This window comes from Mobula hypostoma, chromosome 2 (assembly GCF_963921235.1).
Source record: "Mobula hypostoma chromosome 2, sMobHyp1.1, whole genome shotgun sequence".
NCBI lineage: Eukaryota > Metazoa > Chordata > Chondrichthyes > Myliobatiformes > Myliobatidae > Mobula > Mobula hypostoma.
Genome location: NC_086098.1, coordinates 167,657,052 through 167,678,581, shown reverse-complemented (window position 1 = coordinate 167,678,581; position 21,530 = coordinate 167,657,052). Strand labels below are relative to the sequence as shown.

At 42.3% G+C, this 21,530-nt stretch overlaps 1 protein-coding gene across 2 annotated transcripts; it reads left to right on the top strand.

Moving 5' to 3' along the window:
- The first annotated feature begins 401 nt into the window (after positions 1 to 401).
- LOC134342655 (peptidyl-prolyl cis-trans isomerase FKBP1A-like) lies at positions 402 to 19,749 on the top strand. 2 transcript variants are annotated; one of them, XM_063041040.1, is made up of 5 exons: positions 402 to 538; positions 636 to 683; positions 4,075 to 4,187; positions 10,570 to 10,708; positions 16,605 to 19,749. In XM_063041040.1, exons 1-4 carry the CDS (start codon positions 502 to 504, stop codon positions 10,696 to 10,698), a joined length of 327 nt encoding a protein of 108 aa, XP_062897110.1. In that variant the 5' UTR covers positions 402 to 501; the 3' UTR covers positions 10,699 to 10,708; positions 16,605 to 19,749. The 2 variants fall into 2 exon arrangements, with proteins under 2 accessions (XP_062897110.1, XP_062897111.1); XM_063041041.1 differs by having other exon boundaries at positions 502 to 538; positions 16,601 to 19,748.
- The last annotated feature ends 1,781 nt before the right edge of the window (positions 19,750 to 21,530 follow it).

The window sequence follows — 21,530 nt, the reverse complement described above, 5'->3', positions numbered from 1 at the left end:
TGCATTATCGCCACCCTCTGCTCTAGAATGTGCACTAGACATACATCAAAATCCCTTCACCCAATCACACACACACACAAACCTACACTTCACCCTCCCAGCTTTGACCATCCTAGTATCCCATTCCTGTTTATTCGTCATACTCTATAAAAAAAACCCCTGTACCCCTTAAAAACGCTAAAAATACCCGGATTTACGCTCTCTCACCCAAACAGGGCACCGCCCAACCGCCCGCCTTTTACCTCAGAATTCGGCTCGTAAACAGTCCCGCGGCCATCGGCCTCCCGGACCCAGGCCAATAGCGAAGGCGCCAGGCGAGGGCCCCGCCTTTCCGCCCATATTTGGTGTGGCAGCCGTCGGCGGGTGATCTCCGATTGGTCACTCAGGTCACGCGTAGCGTTGCCTTTGCGTGCCTGGTTGCGGAGTTCCCGCCCTCGCGTAGTGCCTCTGTTCCGGACGGACGGACGGACGGTGTGTCGGCGGAGTTGAAGCGGAGCTGCTATGGGCGTTGAGTTGGAGACGATCACCCCGGGAGACGGTAGGGAAGGCGGTGGTTGTCTTATTCCCCGTCGCTAAGAGAGCCCCGAGTCCGTCCCTCGGCTGGTTTAACCCGCGATTGTTGTTCTCTCTTCTAGGCCGTACCTTTCCCAAAGCGGGGCAAGTCTGCGTGGTGCACTATGTGGGTGAGTGCAGGTGGCGTGGACGGGGGAGAGGTGGGAAGCGGAGGGAAACAGCCGTTTAATCCCCGGGATTGTGGGGGGGGGAGGGGAATCCGTTTGATCCCCAGGGCAGGGGCGAATCCGTTTAATCCCCGGGACTGGTGGGGGGGGAAATCCGTTTGATCCCCAGGACTGGGGGGGAATCTGTTTAATCCCCAAGATTGGGGGGAACACACGTTTGATCCCTGGGATTGTGAGGGGGAACACACGTTTGATCCCCGGGATTTGGGGGAACAGCTGTTTGATCCCTGGGCTTTGGGGGGAACACCCGTTTGATCCCTGGAATTGGGGAGTATGGAACACCCGTTTGATTCCCGGGATTGGGGGGAATACCTGTTTGATTCCTGGGATTGGGGGGAACACCTGTTTGATTCCTGGGATGGGGGGGTGGGTTGGGAACACCGGTTTGGATCCTCGGGATTGGGGAGTGTGGAACACCCGTTTGATCCTTGGGATGGCGGGGGGGGGGGACACCCATTTGATCCCCGGGATTTGGGGGATGGGAACTCCAGTTTGATCCCAAGGACTGAGAGGGAACACGTTTGATCCCGGGATCAGGGGGAACACCCATTTGTTCCCTGGGATTGTGGGGAACACCTGTCTGATCCCCGGGATTGTGGGGAACACCTGTTTGATCCCCAGGATTGTGGGGAACACCTGTTTGATCCTCGGGATTGGGGAGGAACTGCCATTTGATCCCCAGGATTGTGAGGGGGAACATCTGTTTAATCCCCGAGATTAGGGGGGCTAGAATGCCGGTTATCCCTGAAATTGGGGGGACACAGCCAGCTGTTTAATCCATGGGATGGGAGGGGGAACAGCCAGCTGTTTAGTGGAGGGACAGTAGTTTCATCCCTGGGATTTGGGGGGGCAGCTGTTTAATATCCATGATTGGGGGGGGTGGAACAGCCATCTAATCCACAGGATTTTGGGGGTGGGATAGGGCTGTTTAATCCTCAGGATTTGGGGGGGTGGAACGGCTATTTAATCCGTGGGATTGTGGGGGGAGTGGCCGTTTAATCCCTGGGAGGGGGAGGCAGCTCTCTAATCCCTGGGATCAAAGGGGAGACAGCTCTCTATTCCCCGGGATCAAAGGGGGGTGAGGAGCAGGCCTTTAATCCCTGGGACATGGTGTTGGTGTTGTCATGATCCCTGGGTCGGGGCATTTCAACTGCAGGGATCCCTGGGGTAGTGGGATGGTATGGAAAATAGCCCTGTGATCCCCGGGATGGGAGGGAAGATGAGGTGAGTGCAATGGAGCGAGGTGGTGTAACACTGAGGAGTGAGAATGGCCATGTAGGTGCCCTGGATGAGAGAGCATAGCTGAAGGGTACCACTGAGGTTGAGGGAGGTGTAAACAGTCTTGTGGATTCGAGGGTGGCGATACTATTGACTCCCTGACAGTAAAGTTTTCAGTTTGTATTCCCGCAGAAGCTCCCTGCAATCCCAGTTTGAGATTTCATTACATTGATCTCAGTGTAATTAATAGCGCTGATCCCAATCAACATTGGGGCTAAAACATCAGGTGTGTGCCTTTGTGATCAAGGCAGGACTTGAGTGTTTGTGACTCGTGGGAGAATTCCATAGGTTTGAATCATTATCCAATGCAAGGTTCTTGCTGCCTACAACTTCATTTAATTATGGTTACAGAAGCTCTTCAAGGCAGTGTCTTGTATCCAATCATCTTCCATTGTTTATTTATTTAGAGATACCATGCAAAACAGGGCCTTCGTCCTGCATTGCCAGCAACTCACCGACTTGACCCTAGTCTAAACCAGGGACAATTTCCAATAGCCAATTAACATAGTAACCAGTGCATCTTTGGACTGAGAGACGAAGCCAGAGTTCCTGGGGAAACCCCATGCATTCCACAAGCTCCTCACTGAGGTGGCCGGGATTGAACTTCCAACTCCGGCTTGCTATATAATAGCATCATGTGAGCCACTACGCTACCGTGGTGAGGCCAGAAGTGGGGATATTCACTGATTGTCACCATCCTGCAACTTCAAAACTACTAAAGTAGTCCTTGAACTGCTTCATTATTTTAGAATTTGCAGGATGAAGCACCCGGACATATTAATGCTCAGTTTGCAAAGTGGCCTGTCACATTTGTGCCACAATTGTTCTTGGCACCACTGACAGGAGCTAATCTCGTTGATTGTTTCAATTTTCATAGTTTTAGACCAAATCCTGCAAAATCAACAATCTATAATTTTAACAGTTAGAGGACTGTGGCTTAAAGTTCGGGTTGGAATTTGGATATTCCACGCCATTTTTGTTATAAATCAGGAGTATAAAGGAATAACAGCAGGTACAACCATCCAGAAATTCCCCAAGTTGGATGTTACCCTGACTTGGCAATGTATCATTGTTCATTGTTGCTAAGGCAAATGCCAGGAACTTCAAACGACACAAGATTGAGGAAATACCTTAACCACCATCTTGTGAAAAGCACTTCAGGGTGGATGATATACCTTGGGTTAGCCATGAGTGCATAACTTAAACCTTTTTATTTGTATTATTTGTAAATTGACATTTTTTGTGTTTGGTAATCTTAAGATCATAAACAGGTTTATTATCACTGGCTTGTGTCACAATATTTGTTGTTTTGCCGCAGCAGTACATTGCAATTATAATAAAAAATACTATTAATTAAAATAAGAAAAATATTTGAATAAATTAAATTGTGCAAAAAGAGAGCAAAAAAAAATCTGAGGTAGTGTTCATGATTCATTGTCCATTCAGAAATCTGATGGTGGAGGGGAAGAATCTGTTCCTAAAAGATTGAGTGTGTATCTTCAGGCTCCTGTACCACCTCCCTGATGATAGCAATGAGAAGGGGGCATGTCCTGGTTGATGAGAGTCTTTAGTGATGGATGCAGCCTTTATGAGGTATCACAATTTGAAGATTTCCTCAATAGTGCGACAAACTTGGGGAAATGGAGGATGCAGGCACAACCAGAAATTTATCTGAATTGAAAGTAATTCAACTTTACAGCTGAAAGACCAACATATCATTGCATTTGATCTTTTGAGTTTTTTCTGCTGTCCCATTGCGTTGGCACCTTTATGAATATGAGAAGTGGAAAGTGTTCTACTTTATCGCAAAGCCTATAATCAGAACTTACGGAAGCAGGTGAAAGAACCAATGTTTTCACTGTAGGCACGGTCTTCCAGTTCTAAGGGCCTGGACTCTTCTTCAGTGAATTGTAGCAAGGTTTCTTGGTTAAAGTAGTCCAGAATACCCAGGAAGAGATCAGACTCAAAGTCATAGTTGTCTAAATTGAAGCAATTTGTATTACATTACCATCATGTTTATATATTAACTTCACTTGTATTTTGTTATTACCAACAGGTTCACTGATGGATGGGACAAAGTTCGATTCTTCCCGCGACCGAAACAAGCCATTCAAATTTATAATCGGTCAAAGTGAGGTCATCAGAGGATGGGATGAAGGATTAGCTCAGGTTTAAAAAAAAGCTTAAATTCAATTATCTGAATCCTGCTTAAAGATGTGCAAATATCTAATCAGCCAATCGTGTTCAATGGTGGGGTGTGCTTTACACGTAATGGACTGGGCTGTATCCACAACTTTTTGTAGACTTTTCTGTTCAAGGGCTTTGGTGTTCCATACCAGGCCGTGATGCCACCAGACAATATACTCTCCACCGCACATCAACAGAAGTTTGTCAAACGTTTTAGATGACATGCCGAAACTTTGTAAGCTACTTTAGAAAGTAGAGGCGCTGTCATGCTTTGTTTGTCATGGCCCTTGCTTGCTGGACGTTGAAATGATCACAGCAAGAAATTTTAAGTTGCTGACCCGCTCCACTTCTGATCCCGCAGTGTGGACTGGTTCCTGGACCTCTGGTTTCCTACTCCTGAACAATGTTCCCTCTAATTTTTAGTAGTCAATGTGCGCAAAAATCTTGCGTTGTGCAAATTTTTTTCCTGTGACAATAGTATGTGTGCACTGAAAGTACACATGGCACAGTTTATGTAGGCTTACAAAATATTTGACATAAAACTGCACAGAACAACAACAAAATAACATACATATTTAAGTCACTCAGTTATTTTTTCTCTCTCCTGTCTTTGGCATTTACCCATTCTTTGTAAACTATGTCTAGACTAACAGAACTTCCATCCAATTGATAGCTTTTGATTTTTGTTAACAGATCCAAATGACATTCACCTAAACGGTTTCTCAGCTTGTTTTTGAGTTGATTCATTAGGCTAAAACCTTGCTCACAGGTCTGCACTAGATGCAAGAAAGGTTCCCCCAATGTCCATCAACTGTGCAAGGTCGCAAAACCCTTCATTTTTAAGTACAAATGCCACCATTTGAGCAAAGTTTGAAATTGGTTTGGATTTAATTTATTCTTGCACAGAAAAATTGAAATCATTAAACTGTCTATAACAGTATTTTCAGCTAGAAAATCATGATATTTTAGACATAAGGCATTAACTTGTTCATCGCTAAATGTGAAGCCACCATCTGCAATTGCGGTGGAATCAAAAGCTGACCATTCTTGTACCTCATTTTCAGGAAACCTTTCTTCTAAATGATCACAAAGACTACTTATAAAAGTCAACAGCGAACTTGTATCTACTGTGACGTTTTCTTCACGTTGTCGGCTTAGCAAAACTTTGTCACTCCACGAAACATTGTCTCCCAGATACTGCTTTCTTGTTAATTTTGCCTCGCGCAAAATGAGGTGACTCAATCGGTGTCAGGCCACTCTTATGCAGAATCTTGCACAGTGCAGCCAGTTCATCAAAGACATCACTTAAAACCTGTAAGGCTACTTTGTATGTGATGTTTATCAATTTCTTGTGACAATATTTAGCCACTGGGTCATTTGACTGATCGTCTTCAAAGTATGTGATCAGTGCCTCATAGTTTTTTATTATTGCCTGCATTGCAAAGTGTCTAGAAAACCATCTGACTTCATTAAGTGGTCTGAAAGCAAAAGCTTCATTTTCACTCTGCAGTTTCTTTAAATTCGCATCTTTTAACTGCAGATCGAGATAACATTGTATAGATTGTTCTCATCAAAGTTTCAATGTCTTGACTTGACTTCTTTCCATGCATCACAAATCCCCAGATTTGCAGTTCTTTTGCGCTTCACGCTCTTTGCTTCTTTTGAATTCAACACAGTGAATCAATATTTTTTTCAATAAAAACTTAGTAAGCTATCTACAGGATTTGAAACAGATCTTTGTAAACTGTACGATATGAACTGTCCGCCAAAGATGGCTGCCGCCGTGATGCAGCTGTACAAACCGGAACAGGAAAGGTGAGGTGACGTAAATTAGTGACGTGCATTGTGGTATTTGAAAAACTGACTAACTAGTTAACAGAAACAGTTAGCTAAAAGATTATTTTCAATAAGTATAATTATTAATTCCTACATTATTTTAGATAACTAACCTTTTGTGAGCACATTAATTTCCTTTGTGCGCTGGTTGAAAAACGTGTGCGCGCACACGCGCAGAGCTCAGAGGTAACATAGCTCCTGAAGTCAATAACTTGCTCCTTGGACTTGCTGACATTAAGTAAGAGGTTGTTATGGCACCACTCAGCCAGGTTTTCAATCTCCCTCCTATATGCTGATTCATCACCATCTTTTGATTTGGCCAGTGACAGTGGTGTCATTAGAAAACTTAAATATGGCTTAACCTCACAGTCATAAGTATAGAGCAGGGGGTAAGCACACAATCTTGTGGTGCACCTGTGCTGATGGAGATTGTGGAGGAGATGATGTTGTCAATCCAAATTGATTGGGTTGTTGAAGTGAGGAAATCGAGGATCAATTTGCATAAAAACAGTATTGAGGCCAAGTTCTTAAAGCTTATTGATTAGTTTTGAGGGGATGGTAGTATTGAATGCCAAGTTGTAGTCAATCCTGATGTATGCATCTTCACTGTCCAGATGTTCCAGGATTGAGTGAAGAGCCAATGAAATGGCATGCACTGTTGACCTGTTGTGATGACAGGCAAATTCGAGTGGATCCAAGTGGCTTCTCAGACAGGAGTTGATATGTTTCATCACCAACCTCTCAAAGCACTTCATCACAGTGGATGTAAGTGCTTTTGGATGATAGTCATTGAAGCAGGTTACCACATTCTTCTTAGGCACCAGTGTAATTTAAGGTTGCTTGAAGCAGATAGGTACCTCAGACTGCCAAGTTGACATGTTAAAGATATCAATGAGCCCTCCAGCCAGCTGATCAGCACAGGTCTTTAGTACTCAACCAAATACCCCATCTGGGCCGGCTGCTTTCTGTGAGTTTACCCTCATGAAGGATGCTCTCATGTCAGCCTCAAGAGACTGAAATCACAGGGTCATAAGGAGCTGCGTGAGTTGGTGAAGGTGCCACATGGTCAAAGCAAGCATAAAAGGCATTGAGCTCATCTGGGAGCGAAGCCTTATCACCTATGTCACTTGGTTTCACTTTGTAGGAGGTGATAGCATTCAAGCCCTGCTACAACTGTCGAGCATCCTTCAATGGTTCAAGTTTGGGCTGGAATTACCTCTTCGCATGTGAGGTGGCTTTTCAGAGATTATACCTGGACCTCTTGTATCTTACTTGATCACCAGACCTGAATGCTACCGATCTGGTCCTCAGCAGATTGCGAATCTTAGGATTCATCCAGGGCTTCTGGTTGGGGAAGACTGAATGATTTTGTAGGGACGCACTTGTCTTCAACTACTTTTATGAATTCAGTGACAACCGTGGTGTATTTGTTCAGATCCTCCGAATCCTTGAATGCAGGGCCCAGTCCAATGACTTGAAGCAACCCTGTAGCTGTTCCTCTTCTTTCTATAACCACCTCTTTGTTGTACTTTACTCTGGAGTCTTGCTCTTTACCCTCTTTATGCAGGTAGGAGGAGGACAGCCAAGTGATCGGATTTCCCAAAATGTGGTCTAGGGATCAAACAGTAGGTATTCTGTATGGTAGTATAGCAGTGGTCAAGAATGTTGGGACTCCCGGTGCTACGGTGATATGTTGATGACAATTGGGCAAAGATTTTTTTTCAAACAATCCTGATTGAAGTCTTCAGCAATGATTTGAAAGGAGTCTGGATAGGATGTTTCTTGTTTGCTGATGGTGACACTCAGTACCCTGAGTACCTGCTTAAACATCAGCCTTTGATGTATGTAAACTGCAGTCAGGATTATGGAGATCTCTCTTAGTAAGTAGAACTGTCGGCACTTAATCATTAGGTATTCCAGATCGGGGAAACAAGTGTGACAAGACCACTGTATCCAAGCACCACAAAGAGTTTACCGTGAAACAGATCTCATATTTTGCCTTCTGAATCAGCAGTGCAGTCGTCTGGTGGATCACCTTGGGTGTGATCGCCAAATTGGGCGTGACTTGATTTGGCTGTATCTTGATGAAATACAGAATTCAGCAATCCCTCATTTCCTTGCAATACAGCAATCTTGCCCTGAGGTCCTTAGTCTTGTTCTCCAGTGACTGTACATTGTTTGCTAACGATACTGGGTAGAAGAGTTTTCATACCCCTTCGTTTTAGTCTGGCATGGAGCTCTACCCTCCTCGGTCTCTTTTGACAATGATGATGTACCTTCATCTGTTTAAGGATGCTGTACCTACATGCTGGAGAGTTAAGTCCATTGAGTCCTTCAGAAGATTGTAAAATCACTAGCTATTAAGACAGTTCAAATGTTCATTACTTAAATGGAAAATTACAGGCTGCAGATTGCAGTGAGAGTAGTTCAGAAGAAGTATATTTCTTCTACTCTTCAGCAAAGAATAGAAACCAACATTTTCTTCTAACTCGTAACTTTCCCGTTCTTTGTTGTTTTTATTATTCTTCTAAAATGGGTGGTTTCACATTTTCCATTTCTTCACTTTATTCACCTATCTATCTCCTTTTATAGTCTGGTTATGTCCACTAGTTTACATTCCTTGTCATCAGAAAATTTAGCAATCCTTTCTTTGGTGCCTTCATCAAAGTCATTTATACAGATTGTAATCCTGATAACACTGCTCCTTAAATCTTGTCAACCAGTGTACAATCTGTGCATGCTCTGTTTCCTTTTTGCCAGTCAGCCTTCTATCCTTGTCAATGTGTTAATTAAACCATACATGGGCATGTTTCTGGCACTGTCTTTGCAATAACCTTTGAAGTGACACCTTATTGATTCACTATGATTAGTCAGGGCATCAAAAGTTATGGGGAGAAGGCTGAAGAATAAGGTCGAAAGGGATAATAAATTAGCCATGATCAAATGGATGAGTGGACCCGATGGGCCGAATGACCTAATTCTGCTCCTATGTCTTATGGCTTTATTAAATACCTTTTAGAAATTTAAATATAGTACATCCTACTATATTTTCTTCATGCATAGTACATGCTATTTCTTCATCAAACATTTCCTTTTTAAAAACTAAGCACCTTGCTCTCATAACTTTGTTACTGTTTCAGACATCTTTATTATGATAGCTAAGAAGGCAGCTGGCCTGTAATTTCCTGCTTTGTTTTCTCCTCATTTTAAATGTGGAACATAAATGGGCACTTGGAGTTATGGATAGAAGACCAAATATCAAATTGAATAATCAATAATACCTGCTATGTATTGCTGATTTTTTTTATATATAGAAAAAAAATTATAGAAATTTTACTAGCCACCGGGAGGTAGAATATACTCAGTGGCCACTTTATTAGGTACACCTGTACACCTCATTACTGCAGATATCTAATCAGCCAATCACGTGGCTGCAACTGAATGTATAAAAACATTCAGATATGGGCAAGAGGTTTAGTTGTTGTTCGGACCAAACCTCAGAATGGGGAAGAAATGTGATCTGAATGACTTTGACCATGGAATGATTGCTGGTGCCAAGCAGTGTGATTTCAGTATTAGAATCTCCTGATCTCTGGGATTTCCAAGCAGACCAGTCTCTAGAGTTTATAGAGACTGGTGCAAAAAAAACAAAAAAAAAAATCCAGTGAGAGGCAGTTTTATATAATTTTCTTGTGTAGAGATACAATGTGATCAGGCCCTTCCAGCTCAACGAGCTGCCGAAGTTAACTCCTGCATATTCACAGGACAATTTACAATGACCAATTAACCTACTAACTAATACGACTTTGGACTGTGAGGGGGGCCCATAAGGTTCACGAGGCGAATGTGCAAACAGTTCTGTGGGCAAAAGCGCCTTGTTAATGGGAGAGGTCAGAGGAGAATGGCCTGTCTGGTTCAAGCTGAAAGGAAGGCAACGATAACTTGAATAATCACACGTTACAACAGTGGTGAAGAACATCTCAAACCTTGAGGTGGACAGCAGCAACAGAATACCCACCAGGTTCCATGATGTACTTAATGAAGTGGCCACTGTGTATGAAAAATCAATTTAAATCTAACAAATCAAAAGAATACTATTAGAATCAGGTTTATTATCACTGACATATGTCGTGAAATTTGTTATTTTGCAGCAGCAGAACTGCCGCCTTCTTGAGACATCAACCTTTGAAGATGTCCTCAATGGTGGCCATAATGTAGCTGGCAGAGTTTACAACCCCCTGCAGCTTTTTCCAATCCTGTGCGTTGGCGCCACCATTCCAAACGGTGATAGCTCTATAACTTTGATCTAAACATTGACCTGCCTCAGAATACCTATCAGAAATTCTTGTGAAATCTTCTTTATGTGAAATTCTTGTGAACTGATCCCTTTTTTTAAACAGAATTTGACTTGGGGCTAATACAGTTCTGCTTTTGGATCCTGGGTTTGAGTACTCAAAGTGGGATGGGTTGGCACAGAATGGTGTATGTAATTGTATAAGTTATTCTTTTGTGCTCTCTCTTTTATGAGATGAGTGTTGGGCAGAGAGCAAAGCTTACCTGTACTCCCGACTATGCATATGGAGCTCCTGGTCATCCTGGCGTCATTCCACCTAATGCCACTTTGATGTTTGATGTGGAACTCTTGAGACTTGAGTGAAACTCTGTTGGTAAGACTCTTTGCAATGTGTTTCAGATAGCACTGACAAAAATTATTATTTATTTAGAGATACAGCACAGAACAAGCCTTGTGATACAACGAGCTGCTCCACCCAGCAACCCACCTACTTAACTCTAACCTAATCACAGGACAATTTACAATGACCAATCAATCTACTAACTGGTTCCCAGAGAAAACTCACAGGCACATGAGAAAAAAATACAAACTTATTACAGATAGCGCCAGAATTATATGACCATAAGATATGGGTACAGAATTAGGCCATCTGGCCTATTGTGTCTGCTCTGCCGTTTCATCATGACTGATCCAATTTTCCTCTCAGTCCAAATCTCCTGCCTTCTCCCCATATCCCTTCTTGCCCTGACCAATCAAGAATCTGTCGACCTCTGCCTTAAATATACATAAACACTCGGCTTCCACAGCTGCCTATGGCAAAGAATTCCACAGAATCACCACACTGTGGCTAAAGAAATTCCTCCTCATCTCCTTTCTAAAAGGATGCCTCTCTATTCTGAGGCTGTGTCCTCTGGTCTTAGACTCTCCCACCATAGGAAACATCCACTCTATCAAGGCCTTTCACCTTTTGATAGCTTTCAATGAGGTCACCCCTCATTCTTCTAAATTCCAGTGAATACAGGCCCAGAGCCATTGAACACTCTTCAAATGACAAGCCATTCAATCCTGGAATCATTTTAGTGAACTTCCTTTGAATCCTCTCCAGTTTCAGCTCATCCTCAGATAAGGGGCCCAAACCTGCTCACAATAGTCCAAGTAAGGCCTCACCAGTGCTTTATAAAGTCTCAACATTACATCCTTGCTTTTATATTCCAGTCCTCTTGAAATGAATTCTAACCTTGCATTTGCTTTCCTCACCACAGACTCGACCTACAAATTAGGGAATCCTGCACGAGGACTCCCAGGTCCCTTTGTGCCTCTTTTTTGGTATTTTCTCTCCATTTAAGAAGGAGTGGGAAGCAGCAGAAAGGAAACTATAGACCTGTTAGCCTGCCATCAGTGGTTCGGAAGTTATTGGAATCGATTGTTAGGGATGAGATTACAGAGTACTTGGAGGCACATGACAACATAGGCCAAAGCCAGCATGGTTTCCTGAAAGGAAAATCCTGCCTGACAAACCTACTGCAATTCTTTGAGGAAATTACAAGCAGGGTAGACAAAGGAAATGCAGTAGACGTGGTGTACTTGGGTTTTTAGAAGGCCTTTGACAAGGTGCAGCACACGAGGCTGCCTAGCAAGATAAGAGCCCATGGAATTACAGGGAAGTCACTAGAATGGCCTGTCTGGTTCAAGCTGAAAGGAAGGCAACGATAACTTGAATAATCACACGTTACAACAGTGGTGAAGAACATCTCAAACCTTGAGGTGGACAGCAGCAACAGAATACCCACCAGGTTCCATGATGTACTTAATGAAGTGGCCACTGTGTATGTGGGTGGAGCATTGGCTGGTCAGCAGAAAACAGAGAGTGGGAATAAATGGATCCTATTCTGGCCGGCTGCCGGTTACCAGTCAAGTTCCACAGGGATCAGTGTTGGGACCGCTGTTTTTTTACGATGCATGTCAATGATTTGGACTAAGATATTAATGGATTTGTGGCTCAATTTGCCGATGATACAAACATAGGTGGAGGAGCGAGTAATGTTGAGGAAACAGAGAGACTGCAGAGAGTCTTAGATAGTTAGGGGAATGGGCAAAGAAGTGGCAAATGAAATACAATGTTGGAAAGTATATGGTCATGCACTTTGCTGGAAGAAATAAATGGGCAGACTATTCCACCATACTGCTAGTGTCTTCTGCAATGAAGACTGATGCAAATTATTAATTCAGTTCATCCGCCATTTCATTGTCCCCTATTCCTACCCTTCCAGCATCGTTTGCCAGTGATCTGATATCCACTCCTGTCTGTCTTTTACACTTCGTGTATCTGAAGACATTTTTGGTATCTTCTTTAATAATACTGGCTGGCTTACATTTGTATTCCATCTTTACCTTCTTAATGACTTTTTTAGTTGCCTTCAGTTGGTTTTTAAACGCTTCCCAATCCTCTTCCCACTAATTTTTGTTGTATTATATACCCTCTCTTTGACTTTTCTTGTTGGCCACGGTTGTGTCATCTTCAGAATCCTTCTTCCTCTTTGGGATGTATATATCCTGTGCCTTCCAAATTGCATCAGAAAATTTCAGCCATTGCTGCTCTGCCATCATCCCTGCCATATAAACCATATAACAATTACAGCACAGAAATAGGCCATCTCGACCCTTCTAGTCCATGCCGAACTCTTACTCTCACCTAGTCCCACCGACGTGCACTCAGCCCATAACCCTCCATTCCTTTCCTGTCCATATAGCTATCCAATTTAACTTTAAATGACAACATCGAACCTGCCTCAACCACTTCTGCTGGAAGCTCGTTCCACACAGCTACCACTCTTTGAGTAAAGAAGATCCCCCTCATGTTACCCCTAAACTTTTGCCCTTTAATTCTCAACTCATGTCCTCTTGTTTGAATCTCCCCCACTCTCAGTGGAAAAAGCCTATCCACGTCAACTGTATCTATCCCCCTCATAATTTTAAATACCTCTATCAAGTCCCCCCCTCAACCTTCTACGCTCTAAAGAATAAAGACCCAACCTGTTCAACCTTTCTCTGTAACTTAGGAGATGAAACCCAGGTAACATTCTAGTAAATCTTCTCTGTACTCTCTCAATTTTGTTGACACCTTTCCTATAATTTGGTGACCAGAACTGTACACAATACTCCAAATTTGGCCTTACCAATGCCTTGTACAATTTCAACATGACATCCCAACTCTTATACTCAATGCTCTGATTTATAAAGGCCAGCATACCAAAAGCTTTCCTCACCACCCTATCCACATAAGATTCCACCTTCAGGGAACTATGCACCATTATTCCTAGATCCCTCTGTTCTACTGCATTCTTCAATGCCCTACCATTTACCATGTATATCCTATTTTGATTAGTCCTACCAAAATGTCGCACCTCACATTTATCAGCTTTAAGCTCCTTCTGCCATCTTTCAGCTCACTCTTCTAACTGGCATAAATCTCTCTGCAAGCTTTGAAAACCTACTTCATTATCCACAACTCCACCTATCTTAGTATCATCTGCATACTTACTAATCCAATTTACCACCCCATCATCCAGATCATTAATATATATGACAAACAACATTGGACCCAGTACAGATCCCTGAGGCACACCACTAGTCACCGGCCTCCAATCTGACAAATAGTCCACCACTACTCTCTGGCGTTTCCCATCCAGCCACTGCTGAATCTATTTTACTACTTCAATATTAATACCTAACAACTGAATCTTCCTAACTAACCTTCCGTGTGGAACCTTGTCAGAGGCCTTACTGAAGTCCATATAGACAACATCCACCACTTTACCCTTGTCAACTTTCCTAGTAACCTCTTCAAAAAATTCAATAAGATTTGTCAAACATGACTTTCCACGCACAGATCCATGTTGACTGTTCCTAATCAGACCCTGTCTATCCAGATAATTATATATACCATCTCTAAGAATACTTTCCATCAATTTACCCACCACTGACGTCAATTTCACAGGCCGATAATTGTTAGGTTTACTCTTAGAACCCTTTTTAAACAATGGAACAACATGAGCAATAGGCCAATCCTCCGGCACCATCCCAGTTTCTAATGACATTTGAAATATTTCTGTCAGGACCCAGAGACTTAGCCACTTTTATATTCCTTAAAAGCGCCAGTACTTCCTCTTCTTTAATCATCGTAGTTTCCATAACTACCCTACTTGTTTCCCTTCCAGTAGTAGTAGTAGTCATACTTTATCAATCCTGGGGGAAATTGGTTTTCGTTACAGTTGCTCCATAAATAATAAATAGTAATAGAACCATAAATAGTTAAATAGTAATATGTAAATTATGCCAGTAAATTATGAAATAAGTCCAGGACCAGCCTATCGGCTCAGGGTGTCTGATCCTACAAGGGAGGAGTTGTAAAGTTTGATGGCCACAGGCAGGAATGACTTCCTATGATGCTCAGTGCTGCATCTCGGTGGAACGAGTCTCTGGCTGAATGTACTCCTGTGCCCACCCAGTATATTATGTAGTGGATGGGAGATATTGACCAAGATGGCATGCAACTTAGACAGCATCCTCTTTTCAGACACCACCATGAGAGAGTCCGGTACCATCCCCACAACATCACTGGCCTTACGAATGAGTTTGTTGATTCTGTTGGTGTCTGCCACCCTCAGCCTGCTGCCCCAGCACACAACAGCAAACATGATAGCACTGGCCACCACAGACTCGTAGAACATACTCAGCATCGTCTGGCAGATGTTAAAGGACCTCAGTCTCCTCAGGAAATAGAGACGGCTCTGACCCTTCTTGTAGACAGCCTCAGTGTTCTTTGACCAGTCCAGTTTATTGTCAATTTGTATCCCCAGGTATTTGTAATCCTCCACCATGTCCACACTGACCCCCTGGATGGAAACAGGGGTCACTGGTGCCTTAGCTCTCTTCAGGTCTACCACCAGCTCCTTAGTATTTTTCACATTAAGCTGCAGATAATTCTGCTCACACCATGTGACAAAGTTTCCTACTGTAGCCCTGTACTGAGCCTCATCTCCCTTGCTGATGCATCCAACTATGGCAGAGTCATCCGAAAACTTCTGAAGATGACAAGACTCTGCAGTGAAGATGACAAGACTCTGTGCAGTAGTTGAAGTCCGAGGTGTAAATGGTGAAGAGAAAGGGAGACGAGACAGTCCCCTGTGGAGCCCCAGTGCTGCTGATCACTCTGTCGGACACAGAGTGTTGCAAGCACACGTACTGTTCCCTTACACAATTCAATATCCTTCTCCTTAGTGAATACCAAAGAAAAGAAGTTGCCAGTGTTCTTTTCCAACGAATTCTGGCAAATTTCTCTTGTGCCTCTGTTATTCCCTGTATTCCATTGTAATACTGATACATCTGACTTTAGCTTCTCCTTCTCAAATTACAGGGTGAATCTGATCATATTATGATCACTTGCCTGTAAGGGTTCTTTTCCCTTGAGCTCTGTAAACAATTCTGGGTCATTAGACAACACCCAATCCAGAATAGCTGATCCCCTAGTGGGCTAAGAAGCCATTTGGTAGGCACTCTAGAAATATCCCCTCCTGGAATCACCAACCTGATTTTCCCAATCTAGCTGCATATTGAAATCCTCCATGACTATTGCCCTTTTGACATGCAGTTTCTATCTCCCATTGTAATTTGTAGGCCACATCCTTACTACTGTTTGGGGGTCTGCATACAACTCCCATCAAGGTAATTTTACATTTGCAGTTCCTTAGCTCTATCCACAACGATTCAACACCTTCCAGCCCTGTCACCTCTTTCTAATTACTTGATTTCATTTTTTGCCAATAGAGTAACAAAATCTGATGATCGGAACCTGAACTTTTTATTTTGATGTATCTGTCTTAAGACCATAAGATATAGGAACAGAATTAGGCCATTTGTTGCATCAAGTCTGTTCCACCATTTCATCATGGCTGATCCATTTCCCTCTCAGCCCCAAACTCCTGCCTTCTCCCCATATCCCGTCATGCCCTGACCAATCAAGAATCTATCAGCCTGTATTTTAAATACACGCGGAGACTTGGCCTCCACAGCCACCTGTGGCAACGATTTCCACAGATTTCTCCACTCTGGCTAAAGAAATACCTCCTCATCTTCATTCTAAATTGAACTCCAGTCTGTAATAGAGTCACGCTAACCGCTATGCTGCCATTACGACCTATTTAGGTCATATGCTATAGTCCCTTATACAGGAAGGTGGAACAATCAGATTTCTGTTTTTTTTTAGATAGGTTTGTATCCTGCTTATGGCACAGAAACGTGGAGAACCTGGAAAATTGTGCATTGAAAATGTGGGAGCCAGCAAAAAACACTACATTTACTTTTTCCATCTACAGCCTGCTGTACATCAACAAAAAGCTGTTTATCACATCATTTATCTTTTGGGACTGTAACAAAATCTGATGATCTGAACCTGAACTTTTTCTTTTGATATACCATGTTTTGCTTTCTAAAAGACTTAAATTGTTTGTGGTCAAGTATCAAAGAACTTGTAAGTAGAAAGGAAAACAAATCTTTTTAAGATTCAATTGTTAAAGCATAAGATGATTGTCCATTGTATCCAATGATGACAGAAACCTGTGTAGGAGAGTTTTGAAAATGGAAAAGCTGCTGCACTGTGGCAGTTCCATTCTCTCGACCTTGTAAGTCCAGGTGCAGTTGTACAAGTAGTCATCTCCTTTGTTGCAGTAGATGACCATGATGTCTTCTGTGCCTTGTCATGCCCTTTGCTCTCCATAAAGTGTTTCAGAACTGCCTTTTTGGCCATTGGATCTCACTGTAGATCTCATCTGCCAGAGCTGACTTCACATGCTAAGACAGGCATGTCCCTATCTCACCAGAGTATGAGGCCCGCCAGCTACGCTCATCTGGTTAAGTCTGCCTGTTGAAGACCGGGGTGTGGCTGCTGTTGCTACTTGGAGCCACAGGTGAGAGCTGCGTGTCTGGTGGGGACCAAAGGTGAGTGAGCTGCCCCAGAATGGATTCAACAAGCCCCTTCGCTAGAGATGCAGCCTCTCCCTAGCCACCCTATACAAAAGCATAAGATGATCTTTTTGAATTGATATATTGAAATCCAGTGACAACAAGGTTATGTGGATTACACACTTTTAAACCCATAATTGAATAGAGAAGATTGGCTTAGGGCTTACGTGTGTTGCTTAAGTTCATATCTATCTCAACATTTGTTATTGATGATTTATCCAAAATTGGCAGAAAGTTGATACGAGCTGAAATGTGGGCTTTATTTGGGCTGGATAAGGAAAAAAGATCAATTTAAATTATCCTATTGGTTGTCTAAATTTTTAATTCCAATACTTTGCAAGTTCACAGCTTCACATTTTTCTCTGTACGTTGTTATTTCACCACAGCCTGTATCATGTTCGGAGTCTGCTGCTTTTATGGAACATTTAACATGGTAAAATGTAGTGGCTCATTCTGAATAACTAACACCATTGGTTATGTTGTGGGGGCCTGATATTCATCTGTACCTTTACAAAAATGATTTGCAGCTTGGCCAGTTCCCTAAGAGGACGAACAACGGTAGCACTTCAGAAGTCATGAATCATCACAATCATGAAGTGTTTTAGGACAACTATTCAGAGACCTTGGCATTCTCAGTCTTTATTAATAATGTAGAAACTATGAAACTGTAAATTATACTGTTCTATAGTCGGGGTCTCCCCATTATTAATGGAGGGGTATTTGCACTAACCCTGCTTTGGAGCCTTTCCAGTTTCCGGTTGTGGTAGTGACCTTTTTCCTAGAGCCACTGCCTCACTGCACTGAAATCTGGGTTCAGTCCTGACCTTGGGTGATGTCTGTGTGGAGTTGCCCTGTGACCTCATGGATTTCCTCCAGGTGCTCTGTTACCTTCCCACTTCCTGAAAGTGTGCAGGCCGTTATGTTAATTGACCACCATAATTGCTCCTGGTGTTGGGTGAGTGGGTTGAATCTGGAGGGAGTTGATGTAATTGTGAAGACATTGTTTTATAAAGGCATTAATGTAAGATTGGTGCAGTCTAAATGGGGACTGCAGGGTCAGGCTGATTCACTGCTGTTTTTTCTGTTATTTCACATTTCCTTTAATGGAATAAGCAGTGTGTCTCTTCACAACAAGTTAAATAGGTGCTAATAACATTTGCAAGCCAGTTATGCTGGTCATCCCCTCTTCAGTGTGGCTAGTGATTCTTCTGTTGCGTTGTAGCCCTTTAATCAATTCAATGTAATTCCAAAATACTTTTACAATAAAAATGATTTCTACCAATTCCAGCAGTATCTGATGTTACTGTTTTGTTTTATAAGAAGTTGGGGTAAATTTGGTTCTTGCCCACTTTCAAAAGTGAAGCCTTTGTGTCACTAGTATATTGAAAAGTACAGTGAAATGCATTGTTTCATCAAATCCAATCAGCGAGGATTGTGCTGGGCAGCCCACAGGTGTTGCCACACTTCTAGCGCCAACATGTCACTCCCACAACTCACTAACCCTAACCCGTACAGCTTTGGAATATGGGAGGAAACCAGAGCGACAGGGAACCCACACAGTCACGGGGAGAACAACAAACTTCTGACAGAGCGGCAGGGATTGAACCTGGATCTTATAAAGATCTATTGCTGCCCCATGGTACCTGGTCTACAGAGCTCCATATTTCAACTACCAGCAGTTTTGCCCTAGAGAAGCATGGATTGCCAATGTTTACTGGACAGACTGATGAACAATCCTGGTTTTCCCAACTCCAAATTGAGCAGATCTTGACATCTCACTAAATCAACAGAATCAAATTTCTGTGAAATGTAAAATTAAGATCTTCAGGAGACTTGATTCTGGTCTCACCTATCCACCAGGCTTTACTAAAATCCAAGCAAGCAATGAGAGGATACTGCTCATCAGTTGGTTCAAGTTCTATTGGTTCATCATACAAGAGCGGCATAATGAGGTCCAATTTCTATCATTTGTTGGAGGAATCTGAAAGCAGAGTAGGATGCAATATATCTGAATCTGGAGTGTGGAATGTTGTGCAGTATTCAAGTATGCTTCACTGTCTCTTAATTGACTTCATACCAACACACAATCTCAGTTGGGTCATAATTGTATGATATTGTTCAAAGACCAGAGCTGGTTTCTCATTCTGGTGATGTTTAATAATGTAACTTATTGAGGCATGTTAATCCAGGTTCCCCGGATCCTATTGATCTAAAACATTAACTTCTTATTTTTACCAATGTTACACTACTTACTACTTCCCACCACTGAGTCAATTTTGAATTCAGTTTCCTCTAAATGTACTCATTTTAAATCATCGTTGCATGTGTAAAATATCCAATTATTTGTCTTGTTTTGAACACTACTAGTAAAATGGGAAGAAGTTGTCATGTCATATGAAGGTCTTTATGTCACCATGATTGTTCTTGGCAATTTTTTCTACAGAAGTGGTTTGCCATTGCCTTTTTCTGGGCAGTGTCTTTACAAGATGGGTGACCCCAGCCATTATCAATACTCTTCAGAGATTGTCTGCCTGGCGTCAGTGGTCGCACACCCAGGTCTTGTGACATACACCAGCTGCTCATACGACCATCCATCACCTTTATCCTTGGCTTCACGTGGCCCTGATTGGTGGGGGTGGGGGCTAGCAGGCGCTATACTTTGCCCAAGGGTGACCTACAGGCTAATGGAGGGAAGGAGCACCCTACACCTCATTTGGAAGAGACATATGGAAGCAGTAGTCAGCAAATACCCCAGACTTCATTAAATGAGATTGTAAAACACTGTCTTCCATATTTATAAAGAACATCTGCGATTATTACGACAATAAACAAAATAGTGAAGGGTCTCGGCCCAAAATGACAGTTGTACATTTTCCTCCATAGATGCTACCTGACCAGTTGAGTTTCTCCAGAACTTTGAGTGTGTTGATCTCTTGTGCCTGTATTCCTCCACAGCATTTTGGTTCTACATTACTTTGGAACACCCTAAAATGAAAGTGCAAATAGAACCAGAATCAGCGTTATCACTGACTTACTTGATGTGAGGTGGACACATATACATATCTACCAAAAAAAATTGTAAGGCATTCCTTCCCTCCACTAGCCTGCCCATTCAGGGTCATGCAGCATCCATAGAAATGAAGAAACCTACAACATTTCAGGCTGAGACCCTTCTTCAGGACAGTTATATGCATGCCTAGTTTTTTTTTCTTCAGTTCAAAAATTGGTGACCCTAATCGTCAGAACCCATACAGTAAAATAGCTGACACAAGTAGTGCATGTGATGTTTGATAATTGTCCATGTCACTAAAACTTTTCATGAGAGATGTTATAAATTAGTGATGAGTAGTTTATGGTCCTTAAGTTTTATTTTGTAACTTCATCTATAGAACATGGAACAGTATAGGTCCTTCATCCTACAATGTTGTGCTGACCTTTTAACCTACTCTTAGATTAATCTAATCATTCCCTCCCACATAGCTTTTCATTTTTCTTTCATCCATGTTCCCAAGTTTCTTAGATGTCCCTAATGTATCTGCCTCTACCATCACCCCGGCAAGATGTTTCATGCACCTGTCTCTTGGTGTAAAAAACTTGCATCTGGTCACCTAAAAATCATGCACCTTCATATTAACTGCATCTACCCTGGGAAATAGTATCTGACTGTCCACTCTATCTATGCCTCTTATCATCTTGTGCACCTCTGTCAAGTAACCTCTTATCCCTCTTCACTCTAAATAGAAAAAAAACTCCAGTTTGCTCAATTTATTCAATTTTCTGGATTGAACTCCAATTTCAAGCTGAAAGTATGTTTTTAATTGTAAGAGTGACCAGCAAACGGGTTACTCAGTAAATAATAAGTGGGACTGTGTGTGTTACTTTCATTTCTATTTTCCAAAAATAGCCTTACTCCTTAAAAATCTACAATTATACTGTATAAAGATCATTCACACTCCTGAGCAGTAGTTAAGCACTTTAGAAATAGGAGCATTTATTTTATGTGATCGAACAACCTAGGTGTATACCTCGTGAAATGTGTTGTTTTGCAGCAGTAGTACATTGCAATACATAATAAAAACTATAAAGTACAATAAATATATACTAAAAATAAATAAGTAGAGCAAAAATGTATTGAGGTAGTTAGTGTTCATGGGTTCATTGTCGATTCGGAATTC